This window comes from Diplodia seriata, assembly GCF_021436955.1.
Source record: "Diplodia seriata strain FDS-637 chromosome Unknown scaffold_6, whole genome shotgun sequence".
In the NCBI taxonomy this organism is placed as follows: domain Eukaryota; kingdom Fungi; phylum Ascomycota; class Dothideomycetes; order Botryosphaeriales; family Botryosphaeriaceae; genus Diplodia; species Diplodia seriata.
Window position 1 is genome coordinate 1,116,723 of NW_027117313.1, and position 19,458 is coordinate 1,136,180.

Consider the following 19,458-nt stretch of genomic DNA (forward strand, 5'->3'; position numbering starts at 1 on the left):
TTCCATCTCACTCACCCTCTTTAACTCGCTCATACCTCCCCATCACCACCTCCAGCCTCCGCAACCCCTCCTCCATCAGCCCCCTCCCGTGCGTAAACACCACCCGAAACCAGCCCTCCTCCTCCCCGCCAAACGCCAACGCATCCGCCACGCTCACCTTCCCCTCCTCCATCAACCCCTTCAACAACGCGTGATCGTACTTCTTCCCCCCGGTCACCTTCGCCAGCGCCCTCCCGAGATCGATCCACAGGAAGAACCCGGCGTTGCTGCCGGGCGCGTAGGGGACGTCGCGGCTCCGCAGCCAGGCGGTGGCGAAGGCGTAGGCGGCGGCGATGCGGGCGCGGTTGGTGGCGATGTAGGAGGCGGTGAAGGCCGGGGAGGAGAGGATGCTCGTGGCGATGAGGTCGGAGGGGGCGGGTGGGTAGTTCACCAGGCTGTTGTTTGTTTTCAGCGAACGGGTTCAGCGGGTAAGTAAATTTAGAGGAGGGGGGATCGAAGCATGCAATGCGTACGTACGAGATCTGACGGAGGGACTCGCGAAAGGGGCCGTTGTGTTGGTCGACGATGTAGCCGATGCGGAGGCCGTTGGCGCCGAAGTCCTTGCTCATGCCCCACATGGCGTGCACGAGGGCCGGATCGATGATGCCGGTGGGGTCGATGGAGAGGACCGAGGTGAAAGGCGGGGCGTCTTGGGCTTCCGGGTTGTGCCAGACGGAGAGAGCGTAGATCTCGTCGCTGACGAGGTGGATCTTGTGCTTTTGGCAGAGCTTCATGAGCGCGATGATGACGTCGCGAGAGTAGCACCGGCCTGGTTGCAGGTGGTCAGTGGCACTTTCTTCTTTGGCTTGACATGAGAGGCAGAGGATCACCGAGTGGGTTGTGCGGGGTGCAGAGGATCAGAGCCTTGATCGGCACGCCCTCGCTGTTGGAGCGGAGCAGCGCTTCTTCGTACTTGGCGACTGCTTCGAGCCCGAAGGGATCAGTGGAGCCAAAGGCGACGCCGACAGTCTTCACTCTGTCGTAGGGGCTTAGTACTGGTTTTGGAATGCCGACAGAGAGAGGGGGAGTGGTACTTTGCACGTGCCCAAAAGTCGCCTACGAAAGCTCCGTAGTAGGGTCTGCCGAGGAGGAAGCCATCGCCTTCATTTCCTAGAATGTATGCCAACATCTCGTTTGCGTTGGAGACTCCGGGGGAGACATGGATGTGCTTGCTCTCGATGGGTAGCACAGGGTTGAAATGCTGGTTCATGAAGGCCGCCACGGCAGCGCGGAGTCTTTTCGATCCATGGGAGCCATCACCGTACATGAGGTAGTGGCTTGAAATTTTGAACTGCATCGAAGGGATTAGTCCCAAAGCATTTTTGAGGGGGAGTGTGGCTCACGTTGTTGTTGATGAAATCGAGGAGTTCATTGTGCATCAGTGACTGCCAGAATTCTATCAGTACCCTTTTTTGGCCCCAGCGTATGTCAGGTCTTACGTTTTCCGCCAGTCCCAAGCTAAGGATTCCGCCAGGATTATTCTCTGGCTGGTAGATATCCTCCAAAACGTCGTGGAAGGGGCCATGGCCGCCCTCCTCGGTCAGCTTGCCGCCTCGAGAGGAAATCAGTTCGATTTTGTGTTCAGATCCCATGTTAGCCGCTAAGAATAGGTAGTCCCTTAGTCACGGCGATTTTTGTTGCGGATTTGATATTCGATCTCGGTGTTGAGTCACGTTCCAGCCGATGACTCCGCGGCGATATCTACCCCGCTCCTTACGTTAGTCATCTTGAACCCAACAATTAGGGGATCTTCCTCGATATTAGGAGAAAAAGTATACACACACACTCTCTCTCTGTACACGTTTAGTTTCATTCAGTTACCGTTGATGACCACACCTACATCCCTCAGCACTGTGTTCGTCTTCATGACCAGGATATCGAGGAAGTTGTGGTTCCGCCGTGTGCGACAAAGACGGAACCGTCACCAGATGCCAAACTAGTAATCTATCGGACAGCCGAGGTAGCTAACACACAATGACAAGTGGAAAGAAAACTCGACATTTGTTTGTTTGCTAACTGACATGCAAACGAGCTAACCATCCCGGTACACAATCGAGTCGTGTTTGCTGCCAGCATGTACTCGACCCGACCCAACAGCGGACCGTACTATTTAGTATCCGAGTAGCCCTTAGCCTGATTGTATGAACACTAACTCATCCGTGTGCGCAACCAACACTTCGTTGGTTACTCTTGAAACTTAGCCTCCTCCGTCAACTGTCATCGTCTGTTTGTGTTCCAATTTTAGTATTCCCGTAGATTTTCAACTTTGCACATATACCTCCATATTCACTATTCATGGCTCAACCCATCCGTATTCTTCATTCGGTCTCTATCCATCTATTTGTAATCCGTCCTCTTAACTAAGTTTTTGGGTTTGACATGCCCACGATGGGCCACAAAGAGCCCACCTCTTCGAGGGTATTGATGTCCCTTCACTTGCTGAACCATGTCGCAGTTGCTAATCTTATTTATCCCTTCAGACGCCATCACCCGGCTCACATACGTCCTTCCTCAGCCTCACGAGGCTACGAAATCGCCTTTCCAGCAACCACGAAGGGGGAGGGGGAGGGGGAGGGAGCAGGTAAGGAAAGAATCAGCAACAGGCGGCTTTTCATTATGGTTATCTGACTGACGAATACCCTTGCGCTACGTCTTCGCCAGAGAGTCTCATCCGCCTCAAAATGAGAAACCACAGGTGAGTCTTTCCGAGCTTTCCGCTGCATTTCTTTGGAATAGCCCGATGCTTCTGACATGTCTGACAAGTATTAGAAACCATGCTCAGAGAAGGTTCACGCACAGTCTGGCCTTGGAAGTAAGGATATCAAGGACATCCAGGGTTCAGCCTACGACAAAGCACTTAAGAGCCTCACGCAGGAAGAACAGAGCCGCCTCGAGACCAGCGATTTCCAAGATGCCCGCCAGTTGCTTCAGAATCTCAACAATTCAAACGACAAGTCGTGTAGCGATTCTCGTATGCGAACGGGTCTCACGAAGCTCAAGCCGAAGCTGGAGACGGTGCAGCAGGCGGTCGATATCGCGGGCATCTTCGGCGAAGCTGAACCCACTGGTGCTCTGTCGGTCATCTGTGGGCTCACAAGTGCGGCTTGCTCCGTAAGTACACCATTCTGTCCACAATGTTGCACAGACATGGCTGACCCAACGGACACAGGCTGGTATCAGACTCGCGAATGCTGCTGACAATCTGGATACCGAGGTCAAACTATTGTTTGACCTTGCACCGCGCCTGATCCAATGCGACGGACTCACTTCGAGCACGAAGAATCCCGAGCTCATCCGTAATGTATAATAAACCAACCGACCGAGTCCCTGCTGAAAGGCATTTGGCTAACATCCGCAGGATCTTGTGAGGGTTTACACCGGCATGTTCAAATTCTACCTCGTAGCCATGAAGATCTTGGATCACGAGAGTTTCCTTGTTGCTCTCCGCGAGCACAAAGACGAGATGAGCGAAGCTGTTGCTGGTTTTTCCAGCTATTGGCACCAGTTTCTCGAGGGAGTCCAGATCGACACATTGGAGACAACCACAGATACTCTCGGTGCAGTTCGCAAAATCCAAAGTAAGACTTAGCCTCCTTTTCATTAGCTCCGTTGACTGATTGCTGCCCTCAGTTGCGGACATCCTTGAGAAAGAATGCGCGCACGAGTCTGAATATCGACCCCCGACACCCGCTGCCAACACCTGTCAATGGTTGTCTTCCGCCGATGGCTACAGACTCTGGCACCAATCAACTACCATGAACACCCACTTCCTCACCATGTTTGGAGCCATGGGGTCTGGCAAGACGGTGGCCACCGCGTACCTGGCAGGTCATCTCAGGTCCGAGTCTAAAGATCGCACAGTCATCAGCTACTATATCCACAGCGATGGTGAGAGAAGTAAGCCGACGAACATCTACTGCAGCCTCATTAAGCAGTTCATTTCGTGGCATCCAGGATTCGAAGCACTATTCTTGGGGTTGCTTCAGGAACACAGTGTCGTGGATCCCCAAAGACAGGCCCGGAGGCCCGAGGTGTTGAGGCGGAGCTTCGTTGGGCTACTGGACGCCGCAGACAAGCGGGTTTGTATCTTGCTCGACGCGCTCGATGCGCTGGACCTCGAGGCTCAGGAAGAGCTTGGCCAACTCTTCGGGGATCTTCTCAAGTTGAAGTGTCAGTGCAAAGTCTTCCTTACATCGCAGCCTGACAACCACATCAAGAGGCTGATCCCAGGAAAAATCTTCGAGATCGGAACCTGGCGCAAGCAAGTCTGCGAAGAAAACCACCTTATCGCCAAGCATTTGATGGACAAAAAGTGGTTCGAGGATGACAGGAGAAACCAATACGAGGAAGAAGACAGGCAGCACTTGATCAAGGGTATCGCAAAGCTGGCCGACAGCTCCCCGCTGATGGTCTATCTCAATGTCGCACACGCCGATGCACTTACCCGCGAAGCGACGTATCGAACCGTTGATGAGGTACTGCATATTGTCGGAGGTGCGCCATCTCGATATTCCAAGATCCCCCGGAAGTGGGCAGAGATACGGAGGCAGGTACTGGAACGGCTTGATGTTGGGGACGAGGTGATAGACCCGCTGCTGCGATTCCTGGCCATCACCTCTCGGCCCGTAACCATACGGGAGGCCTGTGCATTCGTTATTTACGACACGCAAGACGGCGACAAGATGCCTCGGGAGCTTGACGCGCATGGGCAGAAGAGAATCATAGAGTGGATCCGCCCCTTTGTCGCGACAGATGACGAGTCTGACCCCAATTCCGTCTTAAGCCTTTACCACAACTCGCTCCAGAAACTCATCATCCTGAAAGAACCGAGTGCTTGGGACACGGAGACTGCCATCAAAGACAACAAGCAATACGATCAACGCAAGGCTCAGATGAACGGAGAACTGGCATCCAAATGCTTGCGATACCTATGCTTCCCCGAATGCTCCTCGGAGGGCTTCATCAAATCCGGCGTCCCGAGGGGAAACTTCTTCAACTACGCCGCTTGTACTTGGCAGCATCACCTCGCCAGCTCCGCAGGACCAACCGCGCAACAAGTGGAATGTATCATGGCCATCTGCAAGCCTGGATCCACCGTTTTGAGAAACTGGACTGATCAGAACTCTCGTTACGAGAGGACCTTCCTTCCAGAGCTGTCGGAACTCGACCCACTCGTCGTCTTGGTGCACTTCAGGCTGGAGAAGTTGACATCCATGCTCCTCGACAGGCCCGACGCCTTCGAACCGCCCAACTTCTCTCCAACCTCAGCCACAACCGTCCTCACCTGCGCCCTCCAGACCGAACGCTTCCCCCTCGCCACCGCAATCATCACGAAAGCCGGCCCCCGCCTCAACACGCTCGAGGCGTGGAAGCAACTCATGCAGGCCTACAACCCCGCCCTCGACTTCTGGCTCCCAAAGCCGCCACCCACGAGTCACAACGACCCCAAGAGCCTGTCGACGGAGAAACGAGCCAGGAAAGCCATCGCCCGGCGCGAGCAAACCTGGCAAGCCTTCCTCGACCCGCTCATCCCCCGCCTCCTCGCCGATCTCAGAAACAAACCCGGTTGCGCCGCCGCCGCCGCCCTCCGCGAAGCCGTCGCCAACAACTGCCTCTCCGTCGTCGCCAAGCTGCTCTCCCACGCCGCCTCGGACGCCGAGCTGCGACGCAAGCTGCTGCTGTTAGTGGACGACCCCCGTGGTGGTGGCGAAGTACACCAAGTCGTGGGCGTGGCGGCGCAGCAGGGGAATGTGGAGATGCTGGACCTGCTGCTCGGGCTCGGGCATGATCAGGCTGGCAATATGATGGAAAAGCACGTGAGGCACCTCGGGCCAGGGGGCGAGACCGTCTTCCACGCCGCGGCGCAGATGGTGTGCTCCGAGTTTCGCCCCGAGGTGTTTGCGGTGCTGCGGCGGGTGTGGCCCGAGGGCGCGGATGTGCTGGATGAGAGGGGCCGGCACTTTCGCGATCTGTTGAGGCCGGGGGAGAGTGAATTGGTGGGTTGAGAGGGGGGGGGGGGGGGGGGGGGGGGTTTCCCCCCGTGAGACAGTGACTCCACTTTCAACATGTGTGAGATTCGGCTGGGCCGTTTCATTTTTTCTCTTTTGCCTCCGGATCGGGACTTTCATAGGCGTTGGTATAGACAGGCGTTTGTAGCAATTGATGTTATTGGCTTACATTCCCCAGGACGCTTGCGTCTCTGAGAACTTCTGTACTAAGCCGTTGTTTTCTATCACTTGGTCAATTGTAGCCCCAATTTTCAATCAAGTAATATGAGATTAAATCAACTAATTGGAAGCCCTGCCTTTAAAACCTCTGTATTCCCCATAACTGTTCCAATATCGAATAAGAACAGGACAAAAAGAGTTCACAAAAGGCAAGCTCATTGAAGGGGCAAAGTGCGGGAATTCCCCCCGCACAGCCAGCAGTAGTCTAAGCCTATCTTAGTGATTGCACGCGGGAGTTGGCATGCAAGGCTGAATTGCAGCCTGCTCAAGCCTGCATTTTGCTTCCAACGTACCCATAGCTAAGCAATCATTGGTCGCGCGCCCGCTCCCCGCAAAGCCCACTTAACACCCATGCAATTTCAGGAACTTTCCAATCCGATGGCGCAGAAAGTCTCGAGGCCTCTTTTCCAGAACGCAATCTAGAGCCACCAGTCGGAACTGACTTCGCAGCCTGCTGACAGCTGATCTTGCCGTACATGTCGCAACTGAGCCCACAGCCCGTCCGGCAATGTGGGGCAGAAATCAGCCTCGCGTTCAGAAATTCAGCTGATTCGTGGCCCCTGCTTAGAGTGGCACAATGCAGCTTACTGTAATAGGATGAGCAGCCGCTTATCTTAACAGCGCGCTGGCGCCCGCATTGCCAACCTGAATCACATCGCTCCTCTCTCGAATGCGCGTCAAACATGTCGCAGTCCTTGCATCTTTCATCACGGATCAGTCCCGTGGGGACAGCGCAACTCCACTCAGCGATTGAAAGGTTCAAGCGAGCCTTGGATGATGATGAACGCCGGGACTTTGAATACCTGAATAACCAACCCGACCCGGCGACCGTACTCAAGTTCACTGCCCACCTGGATGAGATCAGCGCTGAAAGGCAGAGTCGCTGCATCGCCACTCGTTTGCAGACCGTCCTCCAATCCGTGCAGCAGTTCTCAGCCGTTGTGGAGACGTTTGTTGCGTCGAACCCGAAGGTAGCAGCGCTTGTGTGGGGAAGTGTCAAGTTTGCCTTGCTGGTACTATGTCCGTGCCTGCATGAAACCATGTCGCGGGGTTGCCAACGACTGCACTAGCTCGCATCCAATTTCGGCTCGTACTTCGAGAAGTTATCAGCTTTCTTCATGAAATTCGGAAGGCATTGCCCACGTTATACCGAGTACCAGAACCTCTATTTGGATTCCCCCAGATTGCAATCTGGCCTGTGTAGCTTCTATGCAGCCCTTGTTGGCTGCTGCACAAGAGCAGTAGAAGTCATGAAAAAGCCAGGTCAGTGTTTCTGACACATGTGCCCGGCCAGCGCTAACTCCAACCAGGATGGGTTCAGGCCGCAAGAATCATTGCCCTGTCTTCCTTCGAGTCTGACTTCATTTCTTATGAGCAGCAGCTGCAACACTGGAGTAAAGAGATCAAAGACGAAACCAGCGCGGCTGCACAGAGAGCCGAGGACCGAGAAAGACGTGCTCAATCCGAAGAAAGAGGAAGGGCTCAAGCCCATAGACTCTGGCACCGACGGAAGGCCAAAGAACAGGACCTTGAGATGGAGCGAGTGAGATCAAGTAAGCCCGGTAGTCTCTGTTGCAGAATAAAAACTGAGAAAGACAGTGCATCGAAAGCAATCTCTTCTGGAAAAGCTCTCGAATTCAATCACATTCGGCCTTGGACACGTGCTCGTCGACAATGCGTGGGCTCCACAGGCGAGTGGCTAACCAAAACAAATCAATTCCACGACTGGATGGCAGATGGCGCTTCGTCGATGTTGTATCTTCACGGAAAATGTGAGCATCAAGTCTCCACGTCAAAGGGTGCTTCGCTTACATTCTCAACGCAGTGGAGTCTGGCAAAACTATCATTACGTTGGTAACCATCATACCCCCGCGGCGGCCACGAACTTAATATCATGCAGGGCAAGCACGATTGCAACATTATCTCGTCACTCTGCGAATGGAGAAAACATAGGTTACTTCTTCTGCCGCTTTGACGAAGAAGCGTCTTTGTCCGCGACCACAATTCTAAGTTCGTTGCTTAGACAGATTCTACGGGCGGAAACTCTATCTCCAGTTGAGCAGTCATCATTGGAGAAAATCCTTGACCCAGGACCCCCAGAAATCGAAGATCTGGAGTATTTGCTCAAAGGCGCAGTCCTTAATTCCGGAACACTTTTCATCGTGGTAGATGCTTTGGACGAATGCACCGAGAGCGAGAGATACATACTCTTCAAGGCTTTCAAGAGTATCGTGGAACTACCGGATCGAACAGTCAAGTTATTTCTTTCGGGTCGTGATGGCAACAATCGACACATGAGACGAATGTTCCACAATATTCACTTCGTGAGCACCAGTTCGCCAGAGTCCAAGTCCGATCTGAGGGAAGTGGTCAGGAAAAGATTGGACGAGTTGGTGGCCGAAGAACACCTCTAACTCGGTCATCCAAGCATTTTCCAGGAAATTGAAGATCACCTTCTCACCGAAGCCGATGGCATGTAAGTTCACTACCACTCCTTGGCGTCTGGTGATGTAACTCATACGCATAGGTTTCTTTGGGTCGATTTTGCATTACAAGATCTCTGCTCCCAGCGCCGTGATTGTGATATCCGAGCGGCCCTCCAACGACTTCCAGTGGGCCTCCCGGAGACATATGACCGGTTGCTTGGTCAAATCCGCAAGAGCGGTGAGAGATGTTTGGTGGCAAAGATCTTCCGCTGGATAGCATGCGCAAAGCGGCCACTTTCACTGGAAGAGCTTGGGGAGGCTATTGCAATCGAGCCTTGTCAAAAGTCTTCAGAGCCAGACCGCCAGATAAACGATCTCACAACAATCCCTTCGTGGTGTCGTGGCCTGGTGATTTGCGATGAAGAGGACGGTGCAATGCAGTTTGCACACTCAACCATCAAAACTTTCCTCCTCAAGGAGTTCCTAAGCGAGAAGAATTTGGAGTTTCATGTCGACGCAGAGACCGCGGATCATGAGCTTGGGGAAATTTGCGTGACCTACCTCACTTTTAGCGACTTCCAAACACAACTTGTCAGGAAGCCAAAGCCACAGGCCCGTGTTCGAGGGGACAGGATGCTCGCAGCAACTATCAGGGCCGTTTCGGGACAGACTTATATTCTACGTACTGTATCCACGGCGTCGCAGCTTGCTAGCAAGCTCCTTCGACGAACAGAGAGGCCAGAAGCTCACTTTACATGGCCTCAGCAGCAGAGCAACACAAATACGCTGCAAACTATCCTTGGGTCGCACCCTTTCCTCCAATATGCATCAAGTTATTGGCTAGACCACTGCAATAGTCTCAGTAGCGAAGTGTTAAGAGACAACCACATGGAACTTGAGGAGTCGCCTTTTACTGGGTTGAAAGAAACGTCGTTCAAATTTGAACGGCCGCTAAAAAAAACTCTGGGCTCGAGGGATACTCACCCAAGATTTTATCAGAGAGCAGCAACTTTGCGGCCTCCCAGAATGGATACAAGCCAGCGAGCACCCATTTACGAGCAAACAACTTGAGAGTATAGTTGAGCACGAACGTTCAAGGGCAATGCGCGCCATGATATCTGAGTGCGAGTTACGAAAACAGGTGCGGCGTTGCGCATCGTGGGCAGCACCAGATTTGGAGGCGCCGCTGTTCGAGGAAAGAGGAAAAGAGGGGCGTGTAGGAGCATCATCTCGATCACGCCTATCCGTCTAAGTAGTAGTGGGATTCTTCAGTCAACGCTGATGGAGAAGTATACTATAGACGACAGTACAAGAAGACAACACCGAAAGGTACAAAGAGTTCTCCGGTTGGCATATCGGTCGTAGTGTAAATCTACATATGATCTTCATTTGTAAGATAGCAATGATATGGAGAAAATAAAATCTACATAACCCCCCTGCCATTGTCCGCATCATTTCCGCTCTCAATTCCAGATGCAAAATAACATGAGTGTTGAACCATGTATCATCATCATTCGAAATTCGCCTTTTACCACCCACCATCCCAATATCCACCCTGACTTGAGATTCCACCCACGCCACGAACCCCAAGGCAACCATGCCATGTCAAAAATCCGCCCCCGCACCCACCCACGCATCTATCATGCACGCTCAAGCAAAAGGCCGCCCACCCCTACTCGTCCCTCGATCTCTCAGCAACAGTCTCATCGCCTCTCGCCGTAGAACCATCCGCAAAAGTAATCGTCCGCGGGCCCAGGACCAGCTCCTGGCCTTCGGTGTGGCGGGGCGACAGCACAGCCGCGGGGTTGCTACCGGAGAAGCTCGAGTCGTCATCAGCCGGTGCACCGCCCGGACGGGCCATCGGCTGCATCATCCCGGGCGCCGGCGATGGTGTTTGGAGCGAGCGATTTCCGGCGACGATGCCTTGTTCCAAGGTGCCGGCGGCGTCCCTGTCACTGTCGGTCTCCTGTTGCTTTTGCGGCTGCTGCTGTTGGCAGCCGCTCTTCTTGCGGATGACGGAGCCGCCGATGCGGTAGAGCGGGCGAGGGAGGAGGTTTGTGCCCGTGCTGCCCGTAGCGGCGGAGTGTGGGGTGACGTTGCCGGGGTTGGATATGTTGCTGTGACGGTTGCGGAGGATTCCCGGAAGGGACTGCTCAGTGAAGGAACGGATATGGAACGGCGCCGGCTCGTCCGAGTTGCGGTCCGAGGAGACTGCATTGGAAAGAGTGCGGGGGATGAGGATGCCAATTTTTCCCAAGGGGATGCTCAGGCCGTGGACGACCTTGTCTTTTGTCAGTTTGAGGGATCAAGAGGACTGGGCGGGTGTTAGGGGGATTGCTCACGATGCTGCATATGACCAAGAACCATATGACAACATACATAACCTCCTGTAGGTGTGCGGCGTCCTCGCGCTGAACTCCATCGACAGTGATTTTTTCCAGGAACTCAATACTTATGTAGAGGTAGAAAACGGCACTGACACCTATCGGCCCAAAGAACCCCACGAAGAGCGCTTGGCGCAGCTGCTCTATCTGGTGAATTTGTTTGTGCATGCTTATGATGATTGGTAGACGGCGTAAAAGGAGGACCAGGATTCCCAAGGGAATAAGACGGTAGATTGGAATCACGCTGTTGTGTGCAAATGCGTACCACGGGCACACAGCGCCAAACCAGATGAAGACTGATACGTTGAGAAGCATATCAATCGTCGGCTGGAGGGAATCGTCCATGGTCTCCAGACGAAACCAATCACTGTCGCGCCAGATCAGACTAGTCCTGCCGGGGGGGGGGGGGGGGGGGGGGGGGGGGGGTGTCGGCCGAGCACTTACTCCCATGTGAAGGCGTTGCCGGCAACGAAGCACGCAAGGACATCGTCACTTCCAAGCATGCCATCAGTTCCAACAATGAAGAGCTATATGTTACATCAACACTACACCCCTTCGGAATCGTCATGCGAAAAGGACTTACAGCAAGGGTGATTGCGAAGACCAAGAAGCTCTCGCGATCAACATACCTCCTCTCCTCAGCCCAGTGGAGAAGCTCTTTAGCGATCCAACCAACAGCAGTACCATAGGCAATGCTCATGATAATGGTGTAGCCCCAAGTCTCACCAAACCACATGCCCATGGCCTTGGCAGCTCCACCCGACTCGCCAGCACCATGATCGCCGATATACTTGATCAGGTAGAGAGGCAAGAACAGAAAAGGATAGCCAAGCCCATCGTTTGCGCCAGACTCGGCGATGACGAGCTTGGCAAGTTCTTTGGGGATGTTCTTGTCCGCGAACTTGCCCTTCACAATCGAATTGGATAAGATTGGGTCGGTGGGCGTGACGCAGGCACCGACAGCCAGAGCATGCAGGAAGGTCAGGTTCGGGACCATGGCCCACACAAGCAAGCTCGTGACCATCCACATGCCCGTCATGCCGGGGCCCAGCAGCAGCGCGAGCGGCTTCCACTCCGTTCGCAAGTACCTGCTCGGGAGCTGTACGCCGGCGATGACCAGCTGCACTCCCAGCACCAGCCGGGTGAAGTAGAGGTTGATGGTGTTGAGCGTCTCCTCGGAGCCAAGGGCGTATTGCTGAGGCCTGATCCAATTGGCGGCATTGGGGCCGAAGACGACGCCAGCGACAGTGGAAATTACTGCCGTGATGTCATGTGAGCGCTTCATACCATACAATCGGTTGGCCATGGCACTCACGGGCTTCGGAAAGGTAGAATTTTTCCTTGCACAGGAAAGACACCAGCCCGAACATGGTGACGAACCCACCCAGTGTCGCACAGACGATGTTGAAGTTGGAGATGTCGAGAGTCGGCATGATGGCGGCTTCGGGAAAGGTTCAACGGTGAGGTGAGAAAGCAGGGACGGAGACGAATGACGCCTCCGGAAAGTAGGTGTTAGGGAGCTCTGGGCACGTTGCAGCAGACAGGCAACGGCTGGGCGGCTTGCGCAGCGGTGGAAACGGAAACAGCGGGTGTTATTGAATCATTTGTGAGGTGAGCTTCGGTTGTTGCTAGTGCCGCGATGGACGCCACTTTTACTCGGTCCTGGCGGGAAGCCACTCAAAGGGTGTCAAGCAGTGCTGAGAGAGGTGATCTGTAAGGGAGTGTTGTCGGAGAGGGAAGGAGGATACAGTGGGCACAAGGTCGACCGATCACTGACGCTAACCAAGGATGCTGCGAGTCATGCGCCCCACCTGCTTTTTACGGCGCCCGGGACGACTTGTTGCGGTCTGCACTGCTACACTACAAGCCCGCCAAATTCATGCACCGTAACCCTGCCTTCGCGAGCCTTGCCCAGCTCGTAGCTAAGCACCGAATTGTCCGCGTACATCATGAGCAGTCTCCATCGTCTCGAATAGTCCGCCTGCCGCCCAAGCATGCCTTGGACCGGCCCTGCAGCGATGCCAACCAATGGTGCCAGCGGCCGATTGCCCTCTTCTTCCTGGTCTTGAAAGGGCAGGATCCAGTCGATCCTGCATCCATACAATGGCTTGCGGCTCTTGGATCCCTCCTCGTCCGTTTGAGTCAAAGACATTATGGCAACCCGTCCCTTGGCAGAGCCCACCACCACGATGCCGAGTTCGACAATCTGAGCGTACAGGTTGATACGGTCATGCATGCATACCTGCTCCATGGACGGGTTCTGTCTGATATGCTGGAAGAGCGGGTCGAAGAATCCGACCGGAGGACGCTCTGGTGACCTGGCACTCCGCGGTTGGATTAAGAATATGTCCTTCACCGAGAGCCGCATTATCGGCGATGCCGGGATTTTGATCTGAGCGCAGGTAACACCACCCGGGTTGCGTGGTAGCCTCCTACAGTAGCATCATCAGTTCCAAGTTCCGATGGGCGTGTGCTCTGGTGCTACATACCTTAGCTCAACGCCTCGAGCGAGTTCGACTTCTGTGAGAGGCTCCGCCACGCTCACTTCGTCGTCGGATGATTCGTCCGAGTCCTCCTCAAGCCGACCAATTGGGGAACCGTATATCGTGCTCGAATTTCGAACACGCTGTCGGTTGTTGCTATTGTCGTAGCAGTTCAAGGTCGAGGATATCCTTTCGACCTTGAGAGGAACGCCCTCTGAGGCTAAAGCTTCGCTCATACTTTCAGTTCGCTTGAAAGCTCTCCGGTCAAGCCACATGACACCCCAAGCTGATGTTTGTTGTCAGCGATTGGTGTTTAAGGAATAGCGATGCAGCAAATACTTCAGCTCTCCCAATCCGCTCTTCAAAACAATTTCACAATGAACCCAAGATAGATGGCAGTGTTTGGAGTGAAGGGGACAAAGATAGGCGGCACTCACTTGCGTGCAGGTAGTACCGTATGCCATGCTCGAGATATTCGCAGGCGCATTGCTTTTGCCCGGAAGCTTCAGTCATGGCACAGAATCTATGGGAATGCATGTCTACGCCAGGGTACTCGTTCCTGTAGCATCTGGCAAGGTCCATTATCCTGCTGAAGCCGTTGATGTCGCTGGTGAGTATCCATCGGCCTTCAGGGTCGTCGCCCGTGTTGCAAAGTGCTACGCATGGGATGTTCTCTCCGCTGTCTGGGGTGACTATCCTGTACTGTTGAGACCTGTCTGGCAGCCACGAGCGGGTTTTGGGCAATGCGTCTTTCGTTAGGGCAAGTGCAAAGACGGTGACGGTATGGGAGTTGCAGCTGACGGCAATCATACGTGCTTCTTGATGGACAGCAAGACCCCAAGCGCTGCTGCCGACATCTTCGGAAAAGAAGGGGCGCACATCATCTCCGTTGATGGTTTCCACACAATCGGGCTCTTGACGCCGATCAATGGCTCGCTGAACCTGGTTGACATGGTAGCCTATGACGCGGCCATCGTGTAGTGCAAGAAGTAGGATCTCATCATTCCCTAGGAAGTCTACTAGGAGGGAGTTAATGGTCCTGCCGGCGCCGAGAGGGGCATGTTCATTGACGTCGGGCGCAGCATCGGTGGGGGTAGGAGAAAGGACGAGGCTCGGTTGAGCCGACAGCTTCTGATCCGGGAAATTTGGCTCATATACCAGGACCTTGTAGCGGGAAGCCACGAAGTAGAGATTGTGGATGTGCGAGAGAGCAGTCTTTGGCAACGTCAACCGCGGATACACGTGATTGGAGAAGCTAGACTGACCAGGTTGCAGCGCCAGCACTCGAGCCGAGGGAAAGGATTCGTAGCGAGAGTCTTTCTTGGAAAGCGCTCGATGCCACTCTGGACGCCGAGAGGCGTTGCTGGAAATTCCTTGAAGACTTGGGGCTGGGCGGGACGGTCCATGCTGACGTAGCTGCGCCGAGGAGACAGGCAGCGTGCAGGGAGCCGAGATCTACTGAATTGCCTGGACTAGAAGTGTGGGACGGGTAGTGGAGGCACCGGTCACGGTCATAGCTCGAAGCGCACGCGACGGGCGGGGTGCGAGGGTGATACAGGAAGGGTAGAGGCGCAAGTTCCGGCGAGATGCAGCAGCGGGTGACGGAGGGACGTTATCGATAAGTAACGCACGACTCGCCAGAGCTCGCAAATGATCCCTGCAGCCCAAGCGGGGCGCCGGCTGCGCACCTGCATGACCGGCCCTTGACGTCGCTCCCGCCGACTTTCTTACGCCTCGGGCATCCACGCTTCGCGCGCATTTCTCTCCACGAGCTCCGTCGCCACTCTGCATGCGCCCGCGGTACTCGCAGCTGCTTCGATCCCCCACCACTCTTCCCAGACTCCCATCACGCTCGCTAGGCTCTTCGCCCTCATCAGGCATTCGTCCTCCCAGACCCGTTGCACCCTCTCTCTTTCCCCTGCGGCAGCGCTGTCGAGCCTCCACTCGCACGATGGATGCAAGGGATTTGGCCGAAGGCGGCCCGGGAACGGGCCAGCTCAAGCTGGTCAACAGGCTGAGCGAAAGCAGAAGTCCCTATGTACGTATTTCCCCCCCCCCCCCCCCCCTCCGGTGGCCCACACTTCCGCCTAGCCATGGCCGTTGACCCCGTTCTAGGTGCGCGGCCACATGCACAATCCTGTAGCATGGCAGATGTGGGGCCCCGAAGCCCTCGAGTTGGCTAAGAAGACAAACAGGCTGCTGTTTGTGAGCATTGGATATGCTGCTTGCCACTGTACGTGCTGAGATGCAATCGCGAGCCCCTCCGAAGTCTGACGGATGTATAGGGTGCCACGTCATGGAGCGCGAGTCTTTCGAAAACCCGGAAATCGCAAACATCCTCAATAAAAACTTCGTCCCCATCAAAGTTGACCGCGAAGAGCGTCCCGATGTCGACCGTATATACATGAACTACGTGCAAGCCACTACTGGCTCTGGAGGCTGGCCACTGAATGTCTTCATCACCCCGGACCTCGAGCCCATCTTCGGCGGCACATACTGGCCCGGACCTGGCTCTACTACGGTTCTAGGTGACCACCCTTCATTCCTGGAAATATTGGAGAGAATCAAGGATGTCTGGCAGACCCAGCGCCAAAGATGCCTGGAATCTGCGAAGGAAGTCACGGCGCAGCTCCGTGAGTTTGCCCAGGAAGGTACTATCAGCAAAGGCGGCGAGGGCGTTGTTGGAGACAGCTTGGACTTGGAGTTGCTGGAGGAGGCATACTCGCACTTCGCCAACAAGTACGACAAGCAGCATGCTGGCTTCGGCAAGGCACCCAAGTTTCCAACCCCGGCCAACCTGTCGTTCCTCTTGCGTCTTGAAAGATATCCCGAGGCCGTAGAACATGTCGTTGGCGACAAGGAATGCTCGCAAGCGAAAGATATGGCCATCGAGACTCTCCGTAGGATGACCCGGGGAGGGATTCATGATCAGGTCGGTAATGGTTTCGCTCGGTACTCGGTGACAAAGGACTGGAGTCTACCTCACTTTGAGAAGATGTAAGTCTTCCGCGTTCATTTCTCTCGGTCCTTTCTGATTACAGCAGGCTATACGACCAGGCTCAACTTCTCACGGCCTATCTCGATGCATATCTCGTCACCAAGGACTCTGAACTGCTTGATGCCGCTCATGATATTGCAACGTATCTCACAAGTCCTCCCCTGCAGTCTGCGGATGGTGGATTTTTCTCTTCCGAAGATGCGGATTCACTGTACCGTTCCAACGACAAAGAGAAACGTGAAGGAGCCTTCTACGTGTGGACCAGAAAGGAATTCAAAACTATCTTGGGAGAGAAGGATGCGGAGGTGTGCTGCAGGTACTATAACGTCCGCGAAAACGGCAACGTCAGCCCTGAGCACGACGCGCACGACGAACTCATTAACCAGAACGTTTTGGCAGTCAGCTCCACACCGGATGCCCTTGCCAAGGAGTTTGGCTTGTCGAAAGATGAAGTCACCAGGATCCTCGAAAGTGGAAGGAGTAGACTTCTAGAGCACAGGAACAAGGAGCGACCTCGTCCAAGCTTGGACGACAAGATTGTGGTCTCTTGGAACGGCCTTGCTATTGGTGCTTTGGCACGCTTCAGTGCGTTCCTGGAAGCAACCGGCTCTGACAAGGCTACTCTCTATCGCCAGGCCGCAGAGAAGGCAGTGCAATTCATCAAGTCAACGCTATACAACTCTTCGGATGCCTCGCTCAAGCGCGTATACCGCCAGGGTCCTGGAGACGCGCCCGCCTTTGCGGATGACTACGCATTCCTCATTGCTGGGCTAATTGACCTATACGAAGCTACTTTCGACGATTCTTACCTCGAACTCGCCGACCAATTACAACAGACGCAAATAAAGCGCTTCTGGGACACGACGTCTGGAGGATTCTTTTCCACTGCAGAAGGGCAAAGCGATCTCATCCTGCGGCTAAAGGGTGGCATGGACGATGCCGAGCCGAGCACGAACGGTGTCTCCGCTACCAACCTCTACCGTCTCGGCGCTTTGCTCGAGGACACGGACTACGTGAAGCGCGCAAGAGAAACGTGTGAAGCCTTTGAGGCAGAAATCATGCAACATCCTTTCCTATTCCCGAGCATGCTTGGCAGCATCGTGGCTCTAAGGCTGGGCACGAAGAGCCTTGTCGCAACTGGCAAAGGCGAGAATGTCGAGAAAGCTATAAACAAGGCAAGAAGCACGTTGGCAACCAATACGACTATTGCGCGGTTGGGTGAGGGTGTCAACAGCGAGTGGTTGCGCAAGAGGAACGAGCTGTTCAAGCATCTTGATGTGAAGGCGCCGCGTGTACAGGTGTGCGAGGGCGGTGTCTGCAAAGACGAGCTGGACATGGCAGATGTGGAGAAGGCGCTGCGCGAGGTCAAGTAATGCGCTCATCGGCGGGGTCGGTCGTTGTGATGCTCTGGATCTAGCCATTACGCCATGTTGATGTTGAATTCCAATAGCGTTGTAGATTTGCTCCATTCGGATCAAGCCAAGGCTCGATGCAGATTTTGTAGAAGTAAAGTATCCAAATTCCGATTCCAACATCTCTTTCCTGTCAATTGGGTGCGATTCTCCTCTTGGCCCACCTGTGGCGGTCTTCACCTTGCCTGTTATGGGAGCGATCCTCGTCACGCAGCAGGCAGCAGCAAAACCAGGAATAAACTGCACATTAGCTTCTCTAAATTCGACCCGAAACGGAAAAAACAATTAACCACATCTCTGAGTAACACTGCTGCCTATGCCTCCGACCAATTTCTCATGACTCACATACCTCATAGAACCTTGCTCTGCTCCCTCCGCCCACGCCTATATAAAGCAGCTCACCTCGCCCAGGGCTTGTCTTTCCCCTTCCAGCTCTCTTTGCCGGAATGGCTTAGATCAAGTGTAGTATCTGTTCTTGTTCAGTTTGATCGCTGAATACTCTAACATCCATCAAACTCTATTTTTGGAAACCAGGCGGGAAGACGCAGGATTCTTCGGCTGTGAGGGCCCCTCATACTGTCCGGAGCTTGGTCTTCCTGTCCACTGTGTCGCCGGTATCTTGCACTGCCTCCGGCTGACGCGACACCGTGATCCTTTTGTTCTTTCGGCCGAACTTGGTCGTTGGAGTTGTTTTTCTTTCGTTGATGGGCCCGCCTTGTGCGGGACGTCGAGGAAGGAGGCCGCGATCGTGTGTTGCTTTCCCTGTTTTTTCTACTATTCTACCGCCTGAAGTGGAGTAGTGGGGATAAGGTGGACTGGCTGTGCAGGACCGGGGTGAGGGGAAGCGTGGCGCAAATGGGAGGCGGTGGTGGGGTATGCTTGGCAGGATTCCGTAGGGCGGCCGCGCTGACGAGAGCGTTGCCACTCCACGGGCTGCTGTCTACTAATGCGGGAGTGGTGCAAAGCTGCATGTGATACTGTAACAGAGTGCCCTGTCGGCTGATGGATCACTGGCTGTGGCACGATGTGAGTGAAGATGTTCTGCATGCACGTCTGTGTAAGCGGCGATGGCTTATGTTGATAATTCTTGGGCACCGATTGAAGTATCCAACCACCTAACGTAAATGCTGAGAGCAAGGTGGGAAAGCGCTCTGGATAGTGAGGCTTCGGCCCGCATTGGCGAACCTTGCCGCATGCCACGACATCTTGTGCAACGGCTATCTTGTACGCCAAGCTGTGTGATGACAGGCGGCCAGTAAAGATCAGCGCGGTTCGAAGATCATGGGGCTGCACGCATCCCAGGTGCACAACTTACAAGCGCGCGATCGCGTGCTGACGCTCAAAACTTAGCTCTGACGGACAATGAGATCGTGGAAGGTACAATTGCGTAAGCTGCACTTTTTCTCTTGAATATTAAAAAGAAAAGGGAGATGCGAGGCCGCAATTGCATAGATGGACTCAAGCAAATGAGCTAGCCGCCGCATTGAAA

The 19,458-nt window shown here is 54.4% G+C and overlaps 6 protein-coding genes across 6 annotated transcripts; 2 read left to right on the forward strand and 4 right to left on the reverse strand.

Annotated features, from left to right (window-relative positions):
• Nucleotides 1–7: 7 nt before the first annotated feature.
• Nucleotides 8–1,306, reverse strand: SLS55_006249 (uncharacterized protein; the record flags this gene model as incomplete). The annotated part of the gene is made up of 4 exons (XM_066777680.1): nucleotides 8–434; nucleotides 517–808; nucleotides 870–1,015; nucleotides 1,074–1,306. 4 exons carry the CDS (start codon nucleotides 1,304–1,306, stop codon nucleotides 8–10), a joined length of 1,098 nt encoding a protein of 365 aa, XP_066631775.1.
• Nucleotides 1,307–2,720: 1,414 nt separating this feature from the next.
• Nucleotides 2,721–6,044, forward strand: SLS55_006250 (uncharacterized protein; the record flags this gene model as incomplete). Its single annotated transcript, XM_066777681.1, has 5 exons — nucleotides 2,721–2,734; nucleotides 2,853–3,150; nucleotides 3,209–3,340; nucleotides 3,398–3,617; nucleotides 3,670–6,044. The coding sequence occupies 5 exons, from the start codon at nucleotides 2,721–2,723 to the stop codon at nucleotides 6,042–6,044; spliced, it is 3,039 nt and encodes a 1,012-aa protein (XP_066631776.1).
• Nucleotides 6,045–10,364: 4,320 nt separating this feature from the next.
• SLS55_006251 (uncharacterized protein) lies at nucleotides 10,365–11,421 on the reverse strand (the record flags this gene model as incomplete). Its single annotated transcript, XM_066777682.1, has 2 exons — nucleotides 10,365–10,973; nucleotides 11,035–11,421. The coding sequence occupies 2 exons, from the start codon at nucleotides 11,419–11,421 to the stop codon at nucleotides 10,365–10,367; spliced, it is 996 nt and encodes a 331-aa protein (XP_066631777.1).
• Nucleotides 11,422–11,516: 95 nt separating this feature from the next.
• Nucleotides 11,517–12,509, reverse strand: SLS55_006252 (uncharacterized protein; the record flags this gene model as incomplete). Its single annotated transcript, XM_066777683.1, has 3 exons — nucleotides 11,517–11,603; nucleotides 11,660–12,333; nucleotides 12,392–12,509. The coding sequence occupies 3 exons, from the start codon at nucleotides 12,507–12,509 to the stop codon at nucleotides 11,517–11,519; spliced, it is 879 nt and encodes a 292-aa protein (XP_066631778.1).
• A 422-nt stretch (nucleotides 12,510–12,931) lies between these two features.
• SLS55_006253 (uncharacterized protein) lies at nucleotides 12,932–14,965 on the reverse strand (the record flags this gene model as incomplete). Its single annotated transcript, XM_066777684.1, has 4 exons — nucleotides 12,932–13,508; nucleotides 13,566–13,845; nucleotides 13,997–14,774; nucleotides 14,825–14,965. 4 exons carry the CDS (start codon nucleotides 14,963–14,965, stop codon nucleotides 12,932–12,934), a joined length of 1,776 nt encoding a protein of 591 aa, XP_066631779.1.
• A 545-nt stretch (nucleotides 14,966–15,510) lies between these two features.
• On the forward strand, nucleotides 15,511–17,930 carry SLS55_006254 (uncharacterized protein; the record flags this gene model as incomplete). The annotated part of the gene is made up of 4 exons (XM_066777685.1): nucleotides 15,511–15,597; nucleotides 15,675–15,792; nucleotides 15,845–16,556; nucleotides 16,604–17,930. The coding sequence occupies 4 exons, from the start codon at nucleotides 15,511–15,513 to the stop codon at nucleotides 17,928–17,930; spliced, it is 2,244 nt and encodes a 747-aa protein (XP_066631780.1).
• Between the last annotated feature and the right edge of the window lie 1,528 nt (nucleotides 17,931–19,458).